This window comes from Zeus faber (assembly GCF_960531495.2).
Source record: "Zeus faber genome assembly, chromosome: 13".
In the NCBI taxonomy this organism is placed as follows: domain Eukaryota; kingdom Metazoa; phylum Chordata; class Actinopteri; order Zeiformes; family Zeidae; genus Zeus; species Zeus faber.
Genome location: NC_137198.1, coordinates 31,384,972 through 31,401,206, shown reverse-complemented (window position 1 = coordinate 31,401,206; position 16,235 = coordinate 31,384,972). Strand labels below are relative to the sequence as shown.

Below are 16,235 nucleotides of genomic sequence, written 5' to 3'. Positions count from 1 at the left end.
TCGCTTATGGACCAATTCACTCAACGACTTGGTCTGACGAACAGGAACGGAACTCGGTTGTTTAGTGAGGAGTACCTGTGTTAGTATTGGAGTAATCATTACCAAATACAGTCGTTAAATGTGATGAACCACAATTGGATTATTTTACATTAATGTGATAAACTAAGGAATGTAACAGAGGTTCTATGGATTCCGAATGGCTGGCAAAGGTGGTGGTGCTTCAGCACCTGGTTGTCCATTGTGCGCATTCGCACGTTGTGTATTTATACCAACAAATTCACTTGCGACCATCTCATGTAGACCATATACCCCCACTATAAAAGCTACGTGCACCCAGGAAATGGCCCTGAGAGTTCTCTGCAAGATTCTGAATGGCAGGCCAAACTCTGGTGGTGATCCGGAATTCATAGAACCTCTAAGGTTAACAAAGTCACGAGGCAGTCACACTCATTCCCCACCACCAGATGGCTGTTGCTACAGGATTATCCAATGGTCCTATGATCGACCTTCAGATGTCTGGCTGAAATGGCAGCCACATACACTACTCACAAAAAGTTAGGGATATTTGGCTTTTGGGTGAAATTTATGGAAAATGTAAAAAGTTCACGCTACAGTGATATTATATTATGAAAGTAGAGCATTTAAGTGGAAGCATGCGATGGTGATTTCCTCATCTCAAACAATTTATTGAAACAAAAGCCAACAACAGTGGTAGGTATACCACAACAAAAAATGTCAATGTCTCAATAACTTGTCATGTGCCCTTGAGCATCAATTACAGCTTGACAACGACGTCTCATGCTGTTCACAAGTGGACTTATTGTCTGCTGAGGCATGGCACCCCACTCTTCTTGAAGGGCGGCCCTCAGGTCATTGAGGTTCTGGGGTACAGGGTTACGAGCCTCTACACGGCGACTCAGCTGATCCCATAGGTTTTCTATGGGATTCAGGTCTGGAGAAAGTGCAGGCGCCTCCATTTGAGTTACCCCAGTCTCCAGCAGCCGTTCCCTAATGATGCGACCTCGATGAGCTGGAGCATTGTCGTCCATGAAGATGAAATTAGGCCTGTGTTGTTCATGCAGGGGCACAATGACTGGATTAATGATGTTATTCGGGTAGTATGGGCTTGTCACTGTACCAATCACAAAGTGTAGGGCAGTTCTGTATTGACTAGACACATCTGCCCACACTGTAACACCACCACCACCAAAGGCTCGTCTGGTGACAACAGTGGCTGATGCATAGCGCTCTCCTTGACGTGTCCAACATCGTTGGCGGCCATCATTTCTGCTCAACATGAATTGACTTTCATCAGAAAACAGCACTGAGGCTCATTAGTCCCACATCCAGCGTAAAATTTAGTAAAAAAAATAAATAAATTATAAACTTGCCGTTTAAATGTCCAGTAATAATGCTCATACAAAACTTAGCCGTTCAAGATCCCCGACGGCGCGCATGAGACAGGCCATGGCACCTGCACCTCAGCCGGCCTGTGCCAGCCCTCACTTTCATTGCGACACAGGGTTTGTTTCACCCTCTGACCCGTGTGTGCGAGCGAGTGAGCCGATCTGCCAGGCCGAGCACAGCTGGTACCTACAGCAGTAGCAGGGGACCGAACCCCACGTGGGGAGAGAGGCTCCGGAGCCATGAACTGAATGCTCGCTGAAGTGGCGAGGTCCCTGCAAGGGGCGCTGTAACCTAGGTGTACATAAACTTTGCATTTGTAACATAGACTGTGATTGAAACGTGACTGATAAGTTTCAAATTTGTTCAGTAAAGAAAATTATTTTCTGACACTGGATCATGTTTTATGACGGTGTAAAAAGTGCAATTGCACCCAAAAACTGTAGTGGCAGCAAATCCCAAATACCAAAAGTTATATAGTGCTGCTTTAAGTAATTAAACTTTTTTTTTTTTTTTTTAGATGGGTGCGATTTTTTATGAACTTACCCCATTTGTGCTTAATTACTTTTCATATATAAATTGACAGTTTGTGTGAACTGGACATACTGGTAGTGAAAACTTTTAGGAACCTTTTAAACCTCTATATAACCGGCTAAGTGATCAAAATGCGACATTGACTAGTGCCGCTGCTATTTGGTTCAAGCGGCAGTGCTTCACACAAAGCATTTCAAGCAGCGAGCTCCAGACGATAATGTTAAGGAAGGCACATGGGGCATTTTCATTCGCCAGCTTGGGCATGACACCAAAATTGGCTTGCGATTCAGTCAGGTAGATACCTATTGTATAGGAGCCGGTGCCAAAGTGGTACTGGCAGCTCTACAATGAAATAAAATTGTAGCCATTTTAAACATAAAATATATATATAAAATCAATGTGGTGGTCAATTTGGTGGACACACACACAGGCACGCACGCACGCACGCACGATTGCTCGCGCCTAGTGTTTCACATGAAATACGATAATCAAAAAAAAAGAAACAAAAAAAAAAAAATGCTTGCCATATTTGCAAGTCGTGCTGGTGCTCATAGTTATAACATTTAGTAGCACTGTCTCCAAAAATGGTCGCTAAATGATCGCAGTCTGGAGCCATGAGAGGACATTGTAAAATTGTAAAAACACAAGCAACAGAAAAAAAAAGATTAAAATCTTTTCGTTTTTAAGATTTTTTCATTACAATTCAATAAGTAGTGACAACTAGTGGTGTGAGACCTTTACTTGGGGGTGCTTTGGGGATGTGTTGCCCCGGTGGTGTGGAGGATGGTGGCTGCTGTCCGTCAGTGGGGTGGTTTGCTGCAGTGGGGACGTCCAGCTCGCCACGGTTGGAAGAAAAGACCAGGTCTAAGGAGGGCAGTTTAAGCATACACTCCACCCTGGACATAGGCAGACAGCTGAAGCGGATCTGGGAAGGCTGCAGACAGTGACACAAATCCAGTTTGAGTCGTTTGAAAAGTAGTCCTGCAAACCGGATAACTTCATTAGTTTTATTTTAATATACACTACTCACAAAAAGTTAGGGATATTTGGCTTTTGGGTGAAATTTCAGGAAGAACCTTAAATGCACTATAACCTTTACAGGTGAACTTAATTTGACCCTCTCTAAACTTTTGAATGCACATGTCCAACTGTTCAATGTTTCAGTACTTTTTGCACAACTTGCTGTTCTCTAACAAGGAGCTGAACGGAAAAATTCACAACAGGTGTTTGATCCATGAATCGACCAATAAATTTCCTGGTTCAATTAGAATTGGTATTTAAACAGTCCTCTTCATCATGCTGTTCACATTTTGACATCATGAGACCAAGACGACACCTAACAACTGATCAACAGTACCTCGCCATTGCAAGGCTTCAAACAGGATGTTCTCAGAGGGAAGTGGCCACTGAGCTTAGAGTGTCACAGAGTGTCAACAGCAGGTTGCAACAGAGATACAGAGAGACTGGAAGAGTCACAGAAAGGCATAGAAGTGGACATCTTTTGGCCACATCCCACACTGATGACCGCTTCATTGGGAACAGTGCCCTGCGGAACCGGATGATGAATCCCATTCAACTCCAGGCACTTTTAAGGGAGGTGAGAGGCACCCAAGTGTCACGTCAGACCATTCGAAACCGTTTATATCAGCGTGGTCTGCGTGCTAGACGACCCTGCAAGGGTACCTGACCACACCACCAGGCACAGGCATCATCGTCTTGCATGGGCCAGGGAGCATTGACGCTGGACAAGGGACCAGTGGCCTCAGTGCTGTTCTCTGATGAAAGTCGATTCACGTTGAGCAGAAATGATGGCCGCCAACGATGTTGGACACGTCAAGGAGAGCGCTATGCATCAGCCACTGTTGTCCACAGACGAGCCTTTGGTGGTGGTGGTGTTACAGTGTGGGTAGGGGTGTCTAGTCAATGCAGAACTGCCCTACACTTTGTGAATGGTACAGTGACAAGTCCATACTACCTGGATAACACCATTAATTCAGTCATTGTGCCCCTGCATGAACAACACAGGCCTAATTTCATATTCATGGACGACAATTCTCCAGCTCATCGAGGTCGCATCATTAGGGAATGGCTGCTGGAGACTGGGGTACCTGAAATGGAGTGGCCTCCACTTTCTCCAGACCTGAATCCCATAGAAAACCTATGGGATCAGCTGAGTCGCCGTGTAGAGGCTCGTAACTCTGTACCCCAGAACCTCAATGACCTGAGGGCCGCCCTTCAAGAAGAGTGGGGGGCCATGCCTCAGCAGACAATAAGTGGACTTGTGAACAGCATGAGACGTGGTTGTCAAGCTGTAATTGATCCTCAAGGGCACATGACAAGTTATTGAGACATTGACATTTTTTGTTGTGGTATACCCACCACTGTTGTTGGCTTTTGTTTCAATAAATTGTTTGAGATGAGGAAATGCTTCTACTTCATGCTTCTACTTAAATGCCCGACTTTCAAGATATAATATCACTCTAGAGTGAACTTTTTACATTTTCCATAAATTTCACCCGAAAGCCAAATGTCCCTAACTTTTTGTGAGTAGTGTATGTTAAGATTTTCCAGACGTTTACGCAGCCGCCTCAACTGGTGGGTACGGATCCAAAACAGGGCTGCGATAGAAATAGTGCATGCAATAGGTCAACGTCACCTGCTTGAATACAAGGCACACTACTTCAAACAGTCTGCTGTGCAAATTTTTCTCGAAGGATAGTTCGACTTGAAAATGAAAAGGGACAACCCTAGTGTGGAATGAAAAAATTGAACACCACAGGACGAAAGCACACTTTTATTTTCAATACGAAATTACACTTTTGACTCAAGTCTGAGAAGTCTCGGCCCTATATACTCCACCACCTAGCCGGAAAAGCTAGACCAAGGACACAATCATGCACTATTGTTTGTCATAAGGAATGAGAGCACACTAGCTCTTTACAATTCTTTTTGAAGTAATAATTACTAATAAATTTTTACATTACTTATATTCTGTTTATAAGAAAGCCTTAAGCCCTTCCAACTGCCTGGCTGATGGTACCTGGACTCGGACGTAGACAACCACGTCCACAGGGAACGAAGAGTATGCAGACGTGGAAGAGGACACCAAGGAGGTGGTGGACTCCTCCAGAGGGTCGACGGGCTCAAACTGCCCCATGTCCTCCTCATGGGTCGTCATGACTAAGGTAAGGATAGAAAATACAGATCAGAACATTCAAGATGAACCATCTTGCTGGATCAGGAGATATAAACCATGATGTGGAAAAGCACAACATATTATATTATCCCAGTAAGAGCAAGATGTGTCCATAGTAGAAGCTTGGACAGAAATCCCAAAACCTATGAACATTGAAGATACATTTTTACCAAGGAATACAACTGTTTTTTGTCCAATATCTTAATAATCATAATAATAATAATAATGTTTATTTGTATTGCAACTTTCATACAAAATCTGCAGCTCAGTTCTTAACATTTAGGAATTAATCATTTACAGTAATTCATTATTTAAAGTGAATGAATAGTACATTTGAGGAGAAAAACATCAAACAAAAGAAACAACGAAAACAAAAGTAAAGAACAATGGCAAGAAAAACAGTCATCTAATTATGTAACTATCTTCTAACTAACTATATTAAGGAAGAAATCTAGGAATCTCTGTATGTCCTTCGATTATCTTGACAACCGATCATCTGGTCTACTTCACACTTTGCTTGTATTGCTGGGGACCCGATGACATGCAGTGTCGAATATGGTGGTATTACGTGACACCATGTAATATAAACAAACTTTCATTAAACAGCGAACCACGAGCTGGTGGGGGGCAGGGGTTCAGGACTCTGCCTGAAGTCACAAAGGCTATGAGTCACAAAGAGTATCTTTCCTCGGTGTATGACTTTAATTGGCAGTTTTGTCTTCCATTTTGGAACACAGGACTGAATCAATGACATTTTGTTAAACTGTGCCATTAAAATGTCTTAATTTTGAATGGACATGCACTAGTTTTACACAATGGCAAGCGTATCTTAATTTACCCTGATTACACTACTGTATGGGGAATACTACAAGCCTGTTAGCTCGGCTGACTGGCCAGAACTGTTTACTTATGCAACATTCCTGTGCCTTTTCTGAACTACCTGAATGGATAATGCTGCTCTATCACGGCAGTTCATTTTTCCTATTTTTAAGTACTAGCTACTTATCTTAGTCATGTTTTTGTTTCTTAAATGAAGGGAATTATTTACCTTTGAGGAAGCATTAATTTTTATTTAATTGTTTTTATGCTTACATTCCCTTTTTTCCCCCCAGATATACATTCCAGGTTACTCATTTCCTCCCTGTAGGTATGCATGCATGCGGGTGGGGGGGGGGGGTTATTGTGTTTACTTATTCTGACCTGTGTGTAGTTCTTTTTGGAGTTTGTTTGATATAACTGAGACTACACATGTTTATGGTGACCTCTTGTGAGGGGAACGCAGCCTTTAGTTTGGGAGAGGCTTGCATGGGGAACCAGGGTCCGGTGCATTTTTTGGGCTTGTAATTGTTTTCCTTTTCATTTAGTTAAGCATGACAGGAAAGTTTTCGAGGCGTTATTACACATGATGACCTCATTTATATCTCTGACCACAAGACAGTAATGAATGACAAAGTCCCATCTGAAGGCCCTACATGCAGACGTGATGTTTCTCCAGGAGACCCATCTTACAAAAGATAACCAGGATAGGCCACTTACGGGATAACAGTGCGAACTTCATACCGGCCCGCCTCCTGTTGTTACGCTGTACTTCCAGAATAAGTACTGTGATATACATTATTAGGTTTGTCACGATTCTCTAAATCCACCATTCAATTTTAAGGTCCCAATTTGTTTTGATTTAAACATATGTATATTTTTTCAGCAGTGACTATGCCATTGTTAAGCCCCCTTCACACATAGTTCCCGATAAATTATTGGGACAACCTGTCCAGTACCTCTAGTGAGTTTCAATATTCACACATGCAGCTACATTCAGGAACATTACCATCTTGTGCCTTTTCACACATGCAATGATAATGTCGGAATAGATGGGGCAAGGGACAGTCCACCAGAAGTCACCCGGTGCGGTCCTGGTCCGCGGAGCAGATTTACTGTGGCTCTGTCGGCTTATCTGCATCAAGCCATTTAACTGACCGCCCCAACATATTGAATCCAATCAAACCTAGAGCACTCTCCGATGATGGCAGCAGAAAGATATACACCCACACATCACACCCACATGGCCTCCGCGCCACCAAACATGATGGACATCCACACAGAACGTCAGCCACACATAACACATCCACAAAAAAAAGCTTAAAAAGACAATATGCTGACAATATGTTGACATAATGCTGACAATATGCTATATTAAATTTGCCCCGTGGCTTCCAATCTAGAAAACCTGGAAATAAAGGGACAGGCCGACGGCAGGACGTTCGGTGGGGCCTCAGAATTCCTGCTCCGTCTGTCACGCTGGAGAGTGACAGACGGAGCAGCAGCACATGCAGCTCATTCATTTGTGCTCATTGAGGATGTATGTGGACGTAGTACGCAAATAGAAATAAATATTCAGATGAAATAAATCTTGAAATAAATAAACAAGGCAATAAATATATAAATAAATGACAGACCTGACAGACTGGATGGAGGCGGGGGGTGCACCAGAGCCCGAGCACAGCGGCCAAGGTGGGATCTTTCATTAGGATTCATGAGATCGTTCACTTTCATTGCACTGCGGGGTTTCGTGGGACCCTCCGAATTTGCAAAGTCGCCATTTTCAAACACGGAAAGTGAGAACGCAAAACCCCTGCAGCGCACACCGCAGCGACGGTACAGGTGCACGCTGCTCCCTCTCCCATTTGGAAAACAGTGCTGTTAGTTTTTTTATTTTATTTTGAACGTTCTGAATAGGCCATTAGAAAAGAATAAATAAATTTTGATTTTACTGTTGACAGAGGAGACATGGAGAAATTTGGTCATTTAGTCGGCACATTTAATATATATATAAAAAAAAAAAAGAGGGACCGTAATACATTTTTTAATTACCCCCGCCCCCCCAGATCCGCTGGTGGGCAGGTGCAGTGTGCCTTGAGCCAACCCTGGCAGAGCCGACTGCTGCTCGCCCGCAGCTCCAAACCAAATTTCATTAAAGTCTGTTTGGAGCTGGGCAAGCCACAGTTGACCCCGCAGAGGGGCCCACACCCACCAGCGCACGCTGCATTTGGTTTCGGCAGATCATGACCGCCCCAATATGGTGACCTTGTCGGACAATATTACCCAAAAAAGTACGGGAAGAAACGCGAACCTGCTTGTAAGTTCGAAATCAAACACTCATTTAGATGGATTTTCGATTTGGAATCGTCACACCTCTAATACAAACATTACTGTATTGTTAGTTTTTAGTCCATGGATGACAAAACAATTTCAGAGACAATTCCAAAGCCTTGTAGAGAGGAAAGTTATGCTTTCTACTCTAGCCTTCCCATTATGAGTTGCTGCAGTGCTGGACGAACATGCCTGCAGGGAGCAAAATTTTCCAAAGTATAGACCCATTTCTCGACTATTTCTTATTCAAAATCATACAATGAAGTAGAAGACGTAAGCATAATAAGAGTCCCTGGAGCATGGGTGAAGCTGCCCCTCATGCATAAAAATGATTGTGACAACTGCCGTAAGAGGGCAAAAGCATTTGCACTTCATCCATATACAGTACATATTTATGATTCATACATTTCGGGAAAATCTAGCCACTGGGGGTGCACAAGCAAGTGTGTCATCAGTGCCGGTCCCAAGCCCGAGTGAATAGCGAGGGTTGCATCAGGAAGGGCATCCGGCATCAAAACCATGCCAAATCAAACATGCGGACAACAAATCTGATTTCCATACCGGATCGTTCGAGGCCCAGGTTAACAACGACCGCCACTGGTGCCGTTAGTCAACAGGGTGCCAGTGGAAATTGTGCTACTGTCGGCTGAAGAAGAAGAAGAGGGGGAGGGCGTGTCCTGAGACAGCAGGATAGGAAGAAGGGTAGGAGAGTAGAGTTGACAGTAGGAACTTTGAACATTGGCACTATGAAGGGTAAAAAGAGAGAGCTGGCTGACATGATGGTGAGAAGGAAGGTAGATGTACTATGTGTACAAGAGACCAGGTGGGAGGGGAGTAAGGCCAGGAGTATTGGAGCCAGGTACAAACTGCTTTACCATGGAGTGGATGGCAGGAGAAATGGGGTAGGGATAGTCTTGAAGGAAGAATATGTCAAGAGTGTTTTGGAGGTGACGAGAGTGTTGGACAGAGTGATGAACAGAATCTAACATGAACTGGAATATGCTCCCCGAGTTGGGTGTGAGATGGAAGAGAAAGAAGAATTCTTCAGTGAATGGGATATAGTGGTGGAGAGCATCCCCCAAAAAGAGAGAGAGTGGTCGTTGGAGCAGATCCCAATTGGCATGTTGGCGAAGGGATCAGAGTCATAGGTGACGACCGGGTGATGGGTAGGTATGGTGTCAAGGAGAGGAATGTGGAAGGACAGAGGATGTTGAGATTTTCATTGGGAGTGAAAAGGATGGACAGGATTAAGAATGAGTACATTAGAGGGACAGCTCAGGTTGGACAGTTTGGTGAAAAAGTGAGAGAGGCGAGATTGAGATGGTTTGGACACGTGTGTAGGAAAGATGAGAGTTACACTGGGAGAGGGATGCTGAGGATGGAGCTGCAAGGCAAGAGGAAAAGAGAAAGGCCAAAGAGAAGGTTTATGGATGTAGTGAGAGAGGACATGCCGTCGCTTGGTGTAAGGGAGGAAGATGTGCAGAACAGAAGGTATTGGAGGCGGATGATCCGCTGTGGTGACCCCTAACGGAAGCGGCCAAAAAGAATAAGATACGTTTTTCGGGAAATTAAACAGTACATGTCGGGAACTTACACTCTAAATCTCCAAGCTAATTACACCGCAAGTTCTGGAAAGTCACATTGTAAGTGATGGGAAGTTACACTGTAAAACATGGGCCGTCTTATAAAGAGTTACCCTAATTCCCAATACCACAGTATTGTCATTTCTAATGTCCATTTGTACCGGACAGATCACTGTCCGGTACAAATGGACATTACATTTCCGGACAGTCTCTCTCTACGACACATTTGGCGGCTAGATCCACTCACTCTTTTTTGCAATTAATTTAGTTTAAAACTGACCAGAGTGATTTTTACTTGGAGACTAACATCTGGATATATCTCAAAATATCCTTTGGGAAGCCTTAAAGGCTTATCTGAAAGATCATTTTCTATACAGCATATACAGTATACTGAAAATAAACAGCGTAAAAGTCATCAGAATTATCCCAACACATATTAAGCTTGGAGAATAGTTACTCCTCTTCCCCATTAGCATGGAGACAAAATGGGTAAACTACTAGCTCATCACCTTTGACATGAGTCAGCTAAATATGCAATCCACAAAACTGACACTGGACCAAATACAAGATGTAACCCTGAAGTTATTAACAATACTTTTAAACAATACTAATCCTCGCTTTACCAGTCAGATTAACTTGCATAAACTAGCAAAGCCAGATCTTTTTGTTTTTGGACAAGTTAGATACTCCAAGTTTAGATTTTGATTCAAATGCCTGACTGGAAGATGCTTTTTCAATAGATTAAATCACATAAGCCATTAACAGTATGCATAGTCGAAAAGCTCCTGGACCTGATGGATTCCCTATTGAATCTTAGAAACAGCTCTCACTTAAATTGACACCCATTTTAAAATCTATATATGAAGAAACTTTTGAATCTAGAAACTACCCCAGACTCTTTACCAAGCCATTATAGCTTTGATACTTAAAAAAGACAAAAATCCGTTAGACTGAGGCTCTTATCGGCCTGTGAGTCTACTGACTTGCGATTACAAAAACATTAATTCCATCTATCATTAATGATGACCATACAGGCTTTATTCCAGGAAGCTCTTATGGACTCAATATGTGCCGTCTTCTTAACATTATCCACTCTTATATTGTTATTGGTCTCTTTAGACAGAGAGAAGGCCTTTGAAAGAATGGGATAATTTGTTTGCAGTGGACAATTTTGGTTTGGAACGATGTTCCGTAAATTTGCTTTATTGAATTTTTTTTACCAGGGACAGTGCACATTAATCAACATTTCAGTTTCCACATGAATGTAAATGTGCCAGAGTAAGCTCATTTTCATCTGTCGTCCCTGGGCAGGCCCCTAACATGCATGCATTTTGGTGGAGGGAGGATGCTGGAGCACCCAGAGCTTCCTCATGAAAGGATTTAGCCAAACTATTTGTTGAAATCCAAATCAGTGTGCACACTTTCTTACTCACACAAACACGGGGAGAACATGCAAACTCCACACAGAAAGGAACTGGGCAGTCAGAATTTGAACCCAGGACCTTCTAGCTGTGAGGCAACAGTATATTCGAAACCAATGGCAGCAGTAAGAACCAATATCATTATCTTTGACAATTATTCCCTCAACAGAGGCTGCGGATTTAGTCCATTTCTGTTCGATATTGATATTCAACCGCTCGCAATTGCTCTTCGAGCAGATAAGCAAATCAGCAGTATTGCCAGAGGTGAGACTTTGCTACAAAGTCTCCCTACATGCGGGAACCTGCTTTTTTATGTCACTGAGCCATGTACTTCTTTACCCCATGTCCTTGATCTTCTACGAGAATTTGGCAAAATATCTGGTTACAAATGACATTTTTCAAAAAGGTCACTCTTTGCCAGTAAGAGGTTAGCTGAAGACACATCTTACCACCAGTTTTCTTTCAGGGTTAAGCCTGATGTATTTAATTACCTGGGTATAAGAGTAACAGGGACATACACAGAGATTTTTAACTGTTATTTCAAAGCTATGTAGGAACTTACTAAATTGAACCCTAGCCGTTCGAGTACTCTGCAATTTATATAGCAGGACACATTAACTTAAATGACTACACTCTCTTTATTCCTGTATCTATTCTAAATGAATCCAATTTTTTTTAAAATCAAAATCCTATTTCCAATAGCCTTGAAACCAGATAAATCTGCAAGCTCAAGTTTCATTTGCTCTGTAAAATACGTCTGGCTACCCTCCCATTCAAACAGATTTCCACCTGAACTAATATGGAGCGGGTTCGATACAATACGACAGCCATTGACGCACCTTACCAAGATGGCTGCCGCTGACGTGGAACAAGTCTGTTGAATCTGGTATCGCCGTTGACGCATCTTACCAAGACTGCTCCCCTTGATGTGGAGCGGATGTTGAATCCGCTATTAGGACAGTATTTCACGAACATGACGGTATATTTTCTCTAAAAAGTTTTGTTTATAAGATGGGTTTGCTGTACTTCCGACGGGATTTTGTAAAAGTTAAATTTATCAACTTACTCGCTCAGTGCTACGTCATATGTGTCATTGCTCAAATTGGTTGTAGGTCTATCCAATTGCGTCCAGAGACATTTTGGTCTGCGTCCATTGGTAAAGCCCCTTGGAAATTGAAAATGAACAGCGATTCCAGACTAATACACATTTGCGATTTGGTCTGTTGATGCCAGGCTATTTTTCCAAGGCTTAGCATTATTATCATTAACATATCATTGTTCGTATAGAACAAGGCTAATGCTAGAATGAGGAAAACATTCCTTGAAAGGACTAAGTCAGAAGGGGGATCCTCACCTCTACATCACCCCTCTCTTTGATTATTATTGAGTTTTTGCCTATTGCTGCTAATCACCTTTTCGTACCATCAAATAGGGACCCGGCATTATCCTTTTGGCACAGAGACTGATTCCTTTTTTTTTTTTACTGACCTTTATCAAGACATCACAGGAACACAAAAGTCAGAAACACAATATTCCCTGAACTAACATTTTTTTAATATATCTCCAGGTGCAGTTATGCTTTTTACTTCTGGTTTTGTCTTAGTCCGACTTACCAACCTATTAAAAGAGCGTCCCTTTTCTGTCTTTCCCAGATTTATTTCACACAAACAGGTTCTAAGGGAACATAGAGCATTTAGGTAATTTGGCTTGACAAAAATGTACAACTGAATGTCGTCTGCATAGCAGTGAAAATTTACCTTGTGCTGACTGAAGACATCACCCAGGGGATATGTCACGTTTCTCTGACACATGATTATTAAGACTGACAAAAAATTGTCTCCCAGTTATGTATGTTCGGAACCAGATAAGAGCACTTTTCCATAGACCGACCCAGCATTCAAGGCGATTTATTAAAACTAGTGCAGTGCCAGTTCGGAAATGGGCTGCATTGTTCGGAAAGCAATGCCTGTTCAAAACAAGCCTGTTTGGAATGGGCTGCACTGCGGACGTAAGTGACTCAGTCGCAAAGCCCTGAAGGCTGATCCCGATTTATTAATGTCGCGTGTCCAAATTGCACCAAATTCGTAGGGCCCTAGCAATACACCCTCCAAGTGTGAAGTAGATCTGATGAACGGTTGTCGAAAACAAAGGACAGACAGACAGACAGAGATTGGACACAGAGATTCCTTCCTTTATAGTTAGATGATGTGATCAATAGTTTTGAATGATGCACTCAGATCTAGAAGAATAAGAACTGACAGCATGTTTGCATCAGCATTAAGTCTGAGGTCGTTCACTATTTTCACTAAAGCTGTATCTGTACTATGATTAGATTTGAAACCTGCCAAACTTCTCGAGGATATTATTTTCATTGAGGAAAGTATTAATTTGACAAAAAAATACATTCTCAAGTATCTTACTCAGGAAGGGTAAATTGGATCAGCCTACAGTTGCTGAGGATACTGCTATCCAAGTTTGGTTTCTTCAATAATGGTTTCACAACAGCTGTCTTGAAAGCATCTGGGAATATACTGGTCTCCAAGGAGGTATTCATTATTTTTAGAAGAGAACCATCAGACGTAGAGATCTAGCATCTATTAACCCATCCAGAGTGCGAATACATACATATGTTGGCACTGATACAGATGCTTGCCTATGTCCAGTGTGGAGAGGATGTGAATCTTCCACAGAAATTTCAGTTTACAAATAATAGAAGAGCCTTGCAAAACCATATTATTTAGACAAAGTGTTTCCAAATCTGACATTTTTCCAATAATATTATTTAGGTTTAGGATAGGCTTGCTATTTCTCAATTCAGACTTTCTAATGGTTGACGGTTCCCATAATTTACTAAGTGTTAACTGTTTATAACACCTCCTCAAACCTACCGCTCTGCTGGCGCGGTTTGCTAAAGCAGAGCAGCCTGTCTTTTTTTCATATAAAGACAGGCAATATCGTGAGCTTCCAGTTTTCAAAGAGGAGATTTAAGGTTTTTCAAGGCCCATTGAACTGCATTCAAGCAGTGAGAAGCTGCAGCAGAGCAGTATGTTTCTTAATAGTAAAGTACTCAGTGAGGTTATGCTATGAAAAGGCATCCAACATGCGGACCAACATTTAAACATTTTAATATGGCCTGGGTAGAAAAATGGAAATCTGCACAAAATCATGATACTTAAAGAATCTCAATATCCCACCTGCAGCTAGATATCGACACGTTAACTGATAAGAAGGTTCCTTCTGATTCTCATTCCTAAATTGCCGATATCGGTGGACACACTCGACACCCACCTGAGTAGTTCCTTTCCACTGGAGTAATCGGGATGGTCTCCAGAGCCTTTTCTAAGAAGTCGAGCAGACAGGGGCTGATTACCATCTCCTCTGGGAGTGTTTGGAGTGCCACCCAGGCATACAGCTTGGCGGTCTTCACACTTCCGCTGCTCTTCCCCTTAGCTTCAGGGGCACAAGTACATCACATGTTACCACTTATCTACTTGTCAAGACTCTTGTGATCCTGGCCTTTAGAAATCCAATAACCCATTAAACTGATTCATACTAAAGGCCACTTTGAGTCAATTTCATATTCCAGCTTTTCTACAAACAGAAAATGGGGGTGCGGTTGGCAAGTCTACACACTGGGGCAACTCCGGCAATAAACAAAGATAATTCTCACCGTCACCACCAACCAGCATCAAATGATTTGAGCTATTTAATGTTTTTCACTATGTAAAGTGAACATTTAAAAAAATTAAAAATAACAAAACATGGTGGCCTTTAAAACAGGATATCATGACACAGGATCAGAGCGATATTCAACCCCAATATTGCTATATATCTACAACTACATCCTAAAGACCTTTCATCAATAATTCATTTAAATATTTGAAATGTCTTTTACTTATTTATTTATTTAAAGTGTCTTTTAAGAGATCATTATAGGATGCATTGGATCAAATGAAGACAGGGAATGGGGTTAAGGAGGACAGGGGGGTCAGTACCTAATGGCAAGGGTGGGGGCAGGGGAGGTTGCAGCGAGTTAGTCTTGCTTTGGACAGTGGTGCGGGGGCTGGGAGTGTCGATGTCGTTCATACCATACAGCTTGAACTCTTTGGAGAGGGTGCATTGGAGCGAGGATCCGCGAGACATGTTGGGCGACTCTGCCTTTTGGGTCTTGGAGTTGTAGTGTAGCTTTAGGGGATGGGGTAGAAAAGAGGAAGTTAATCAAAGCTAGAGAGGGCCTTGGTTTGAGATGTACATAAGGCAATAATTTTAACAAAAAAAATTGGTGTTCCAATTTGGAAATATGGAATGAATCCCTTCAATACGCTGTGATGTCATAGGCCCTGTTCACACCTGGCATTAAAACGCGTCCTGGGTGATCTAATCACTAGTGGACAGCTCTAAATACAATGCCCACTCAACTACTTTTTTTTTACAGGAAAGTAAGGTAGAAAGTAAAGGATAAAGAGATCCTCATGAGGCAGACAGATCAGTGCAAGTCCAAGTGTAGTCTGAGAAAAGTCTGGGATGAGTGACTCAAGTCCACATGGCGATGGAGGAGCGAGGAAGCCTGCAAAAGTGGAGGAGCGGAGCGAAGGAGTTGGAGTCTTGAACATGAGAAAATATGGTAGATATTGAGGAGCAGTTAGATGGACGGCCTTGCGGGAGAGTAGCCTTATGAGAGGCAGTCTTTACGCATATAGCGTGAGGTATGGGGTTCGTCTTCGGTGGTTCAGTTTGTCTCAGCCCGTCCAGCCGTGTGACGGACCAATCGGAGGCTGCCGTTGTTCTAGGAGACAAGTTAGTTGATAGGTACAGAGCGTACCACATTTCAGCACTACAACAATGGAGACTCCAGAAAATGACTGTGCCGATACAGCCATAGCATTGGTTTTAGCAGAAATGTGTGTTATAACAGCAATAAGACACAAATGATAGTGGAGGCGATAGTGG

The 16,235-nt window shown here is 42.5% G+C and overlaps 1 protein-coding gene across 1 annotated transcript in view; it reads right to left on the bottom strand.

Annotated features, from left to right (window-relative positions):
- Positions 1–16,235, bottom strand: part of kiaa1109 (KIAA1109) — a 193,542-nt gene that overhangs the window by 36,660 nt on the left and 140,647 nt on the right. Inside the window, 4 exon segments of the mRNA XM_080012365.1 lie at positions 2,680–2,872; positions 4,979–5,118; positions 14,574–14,735; positions 15,281–15,470. Coding sequence (XP_079868491.1) covers positions 2,680–2,872; positions 4,979–5,118; positions 14,574–14,735; positions 15,281–15,470 — 685 coding nt within the window.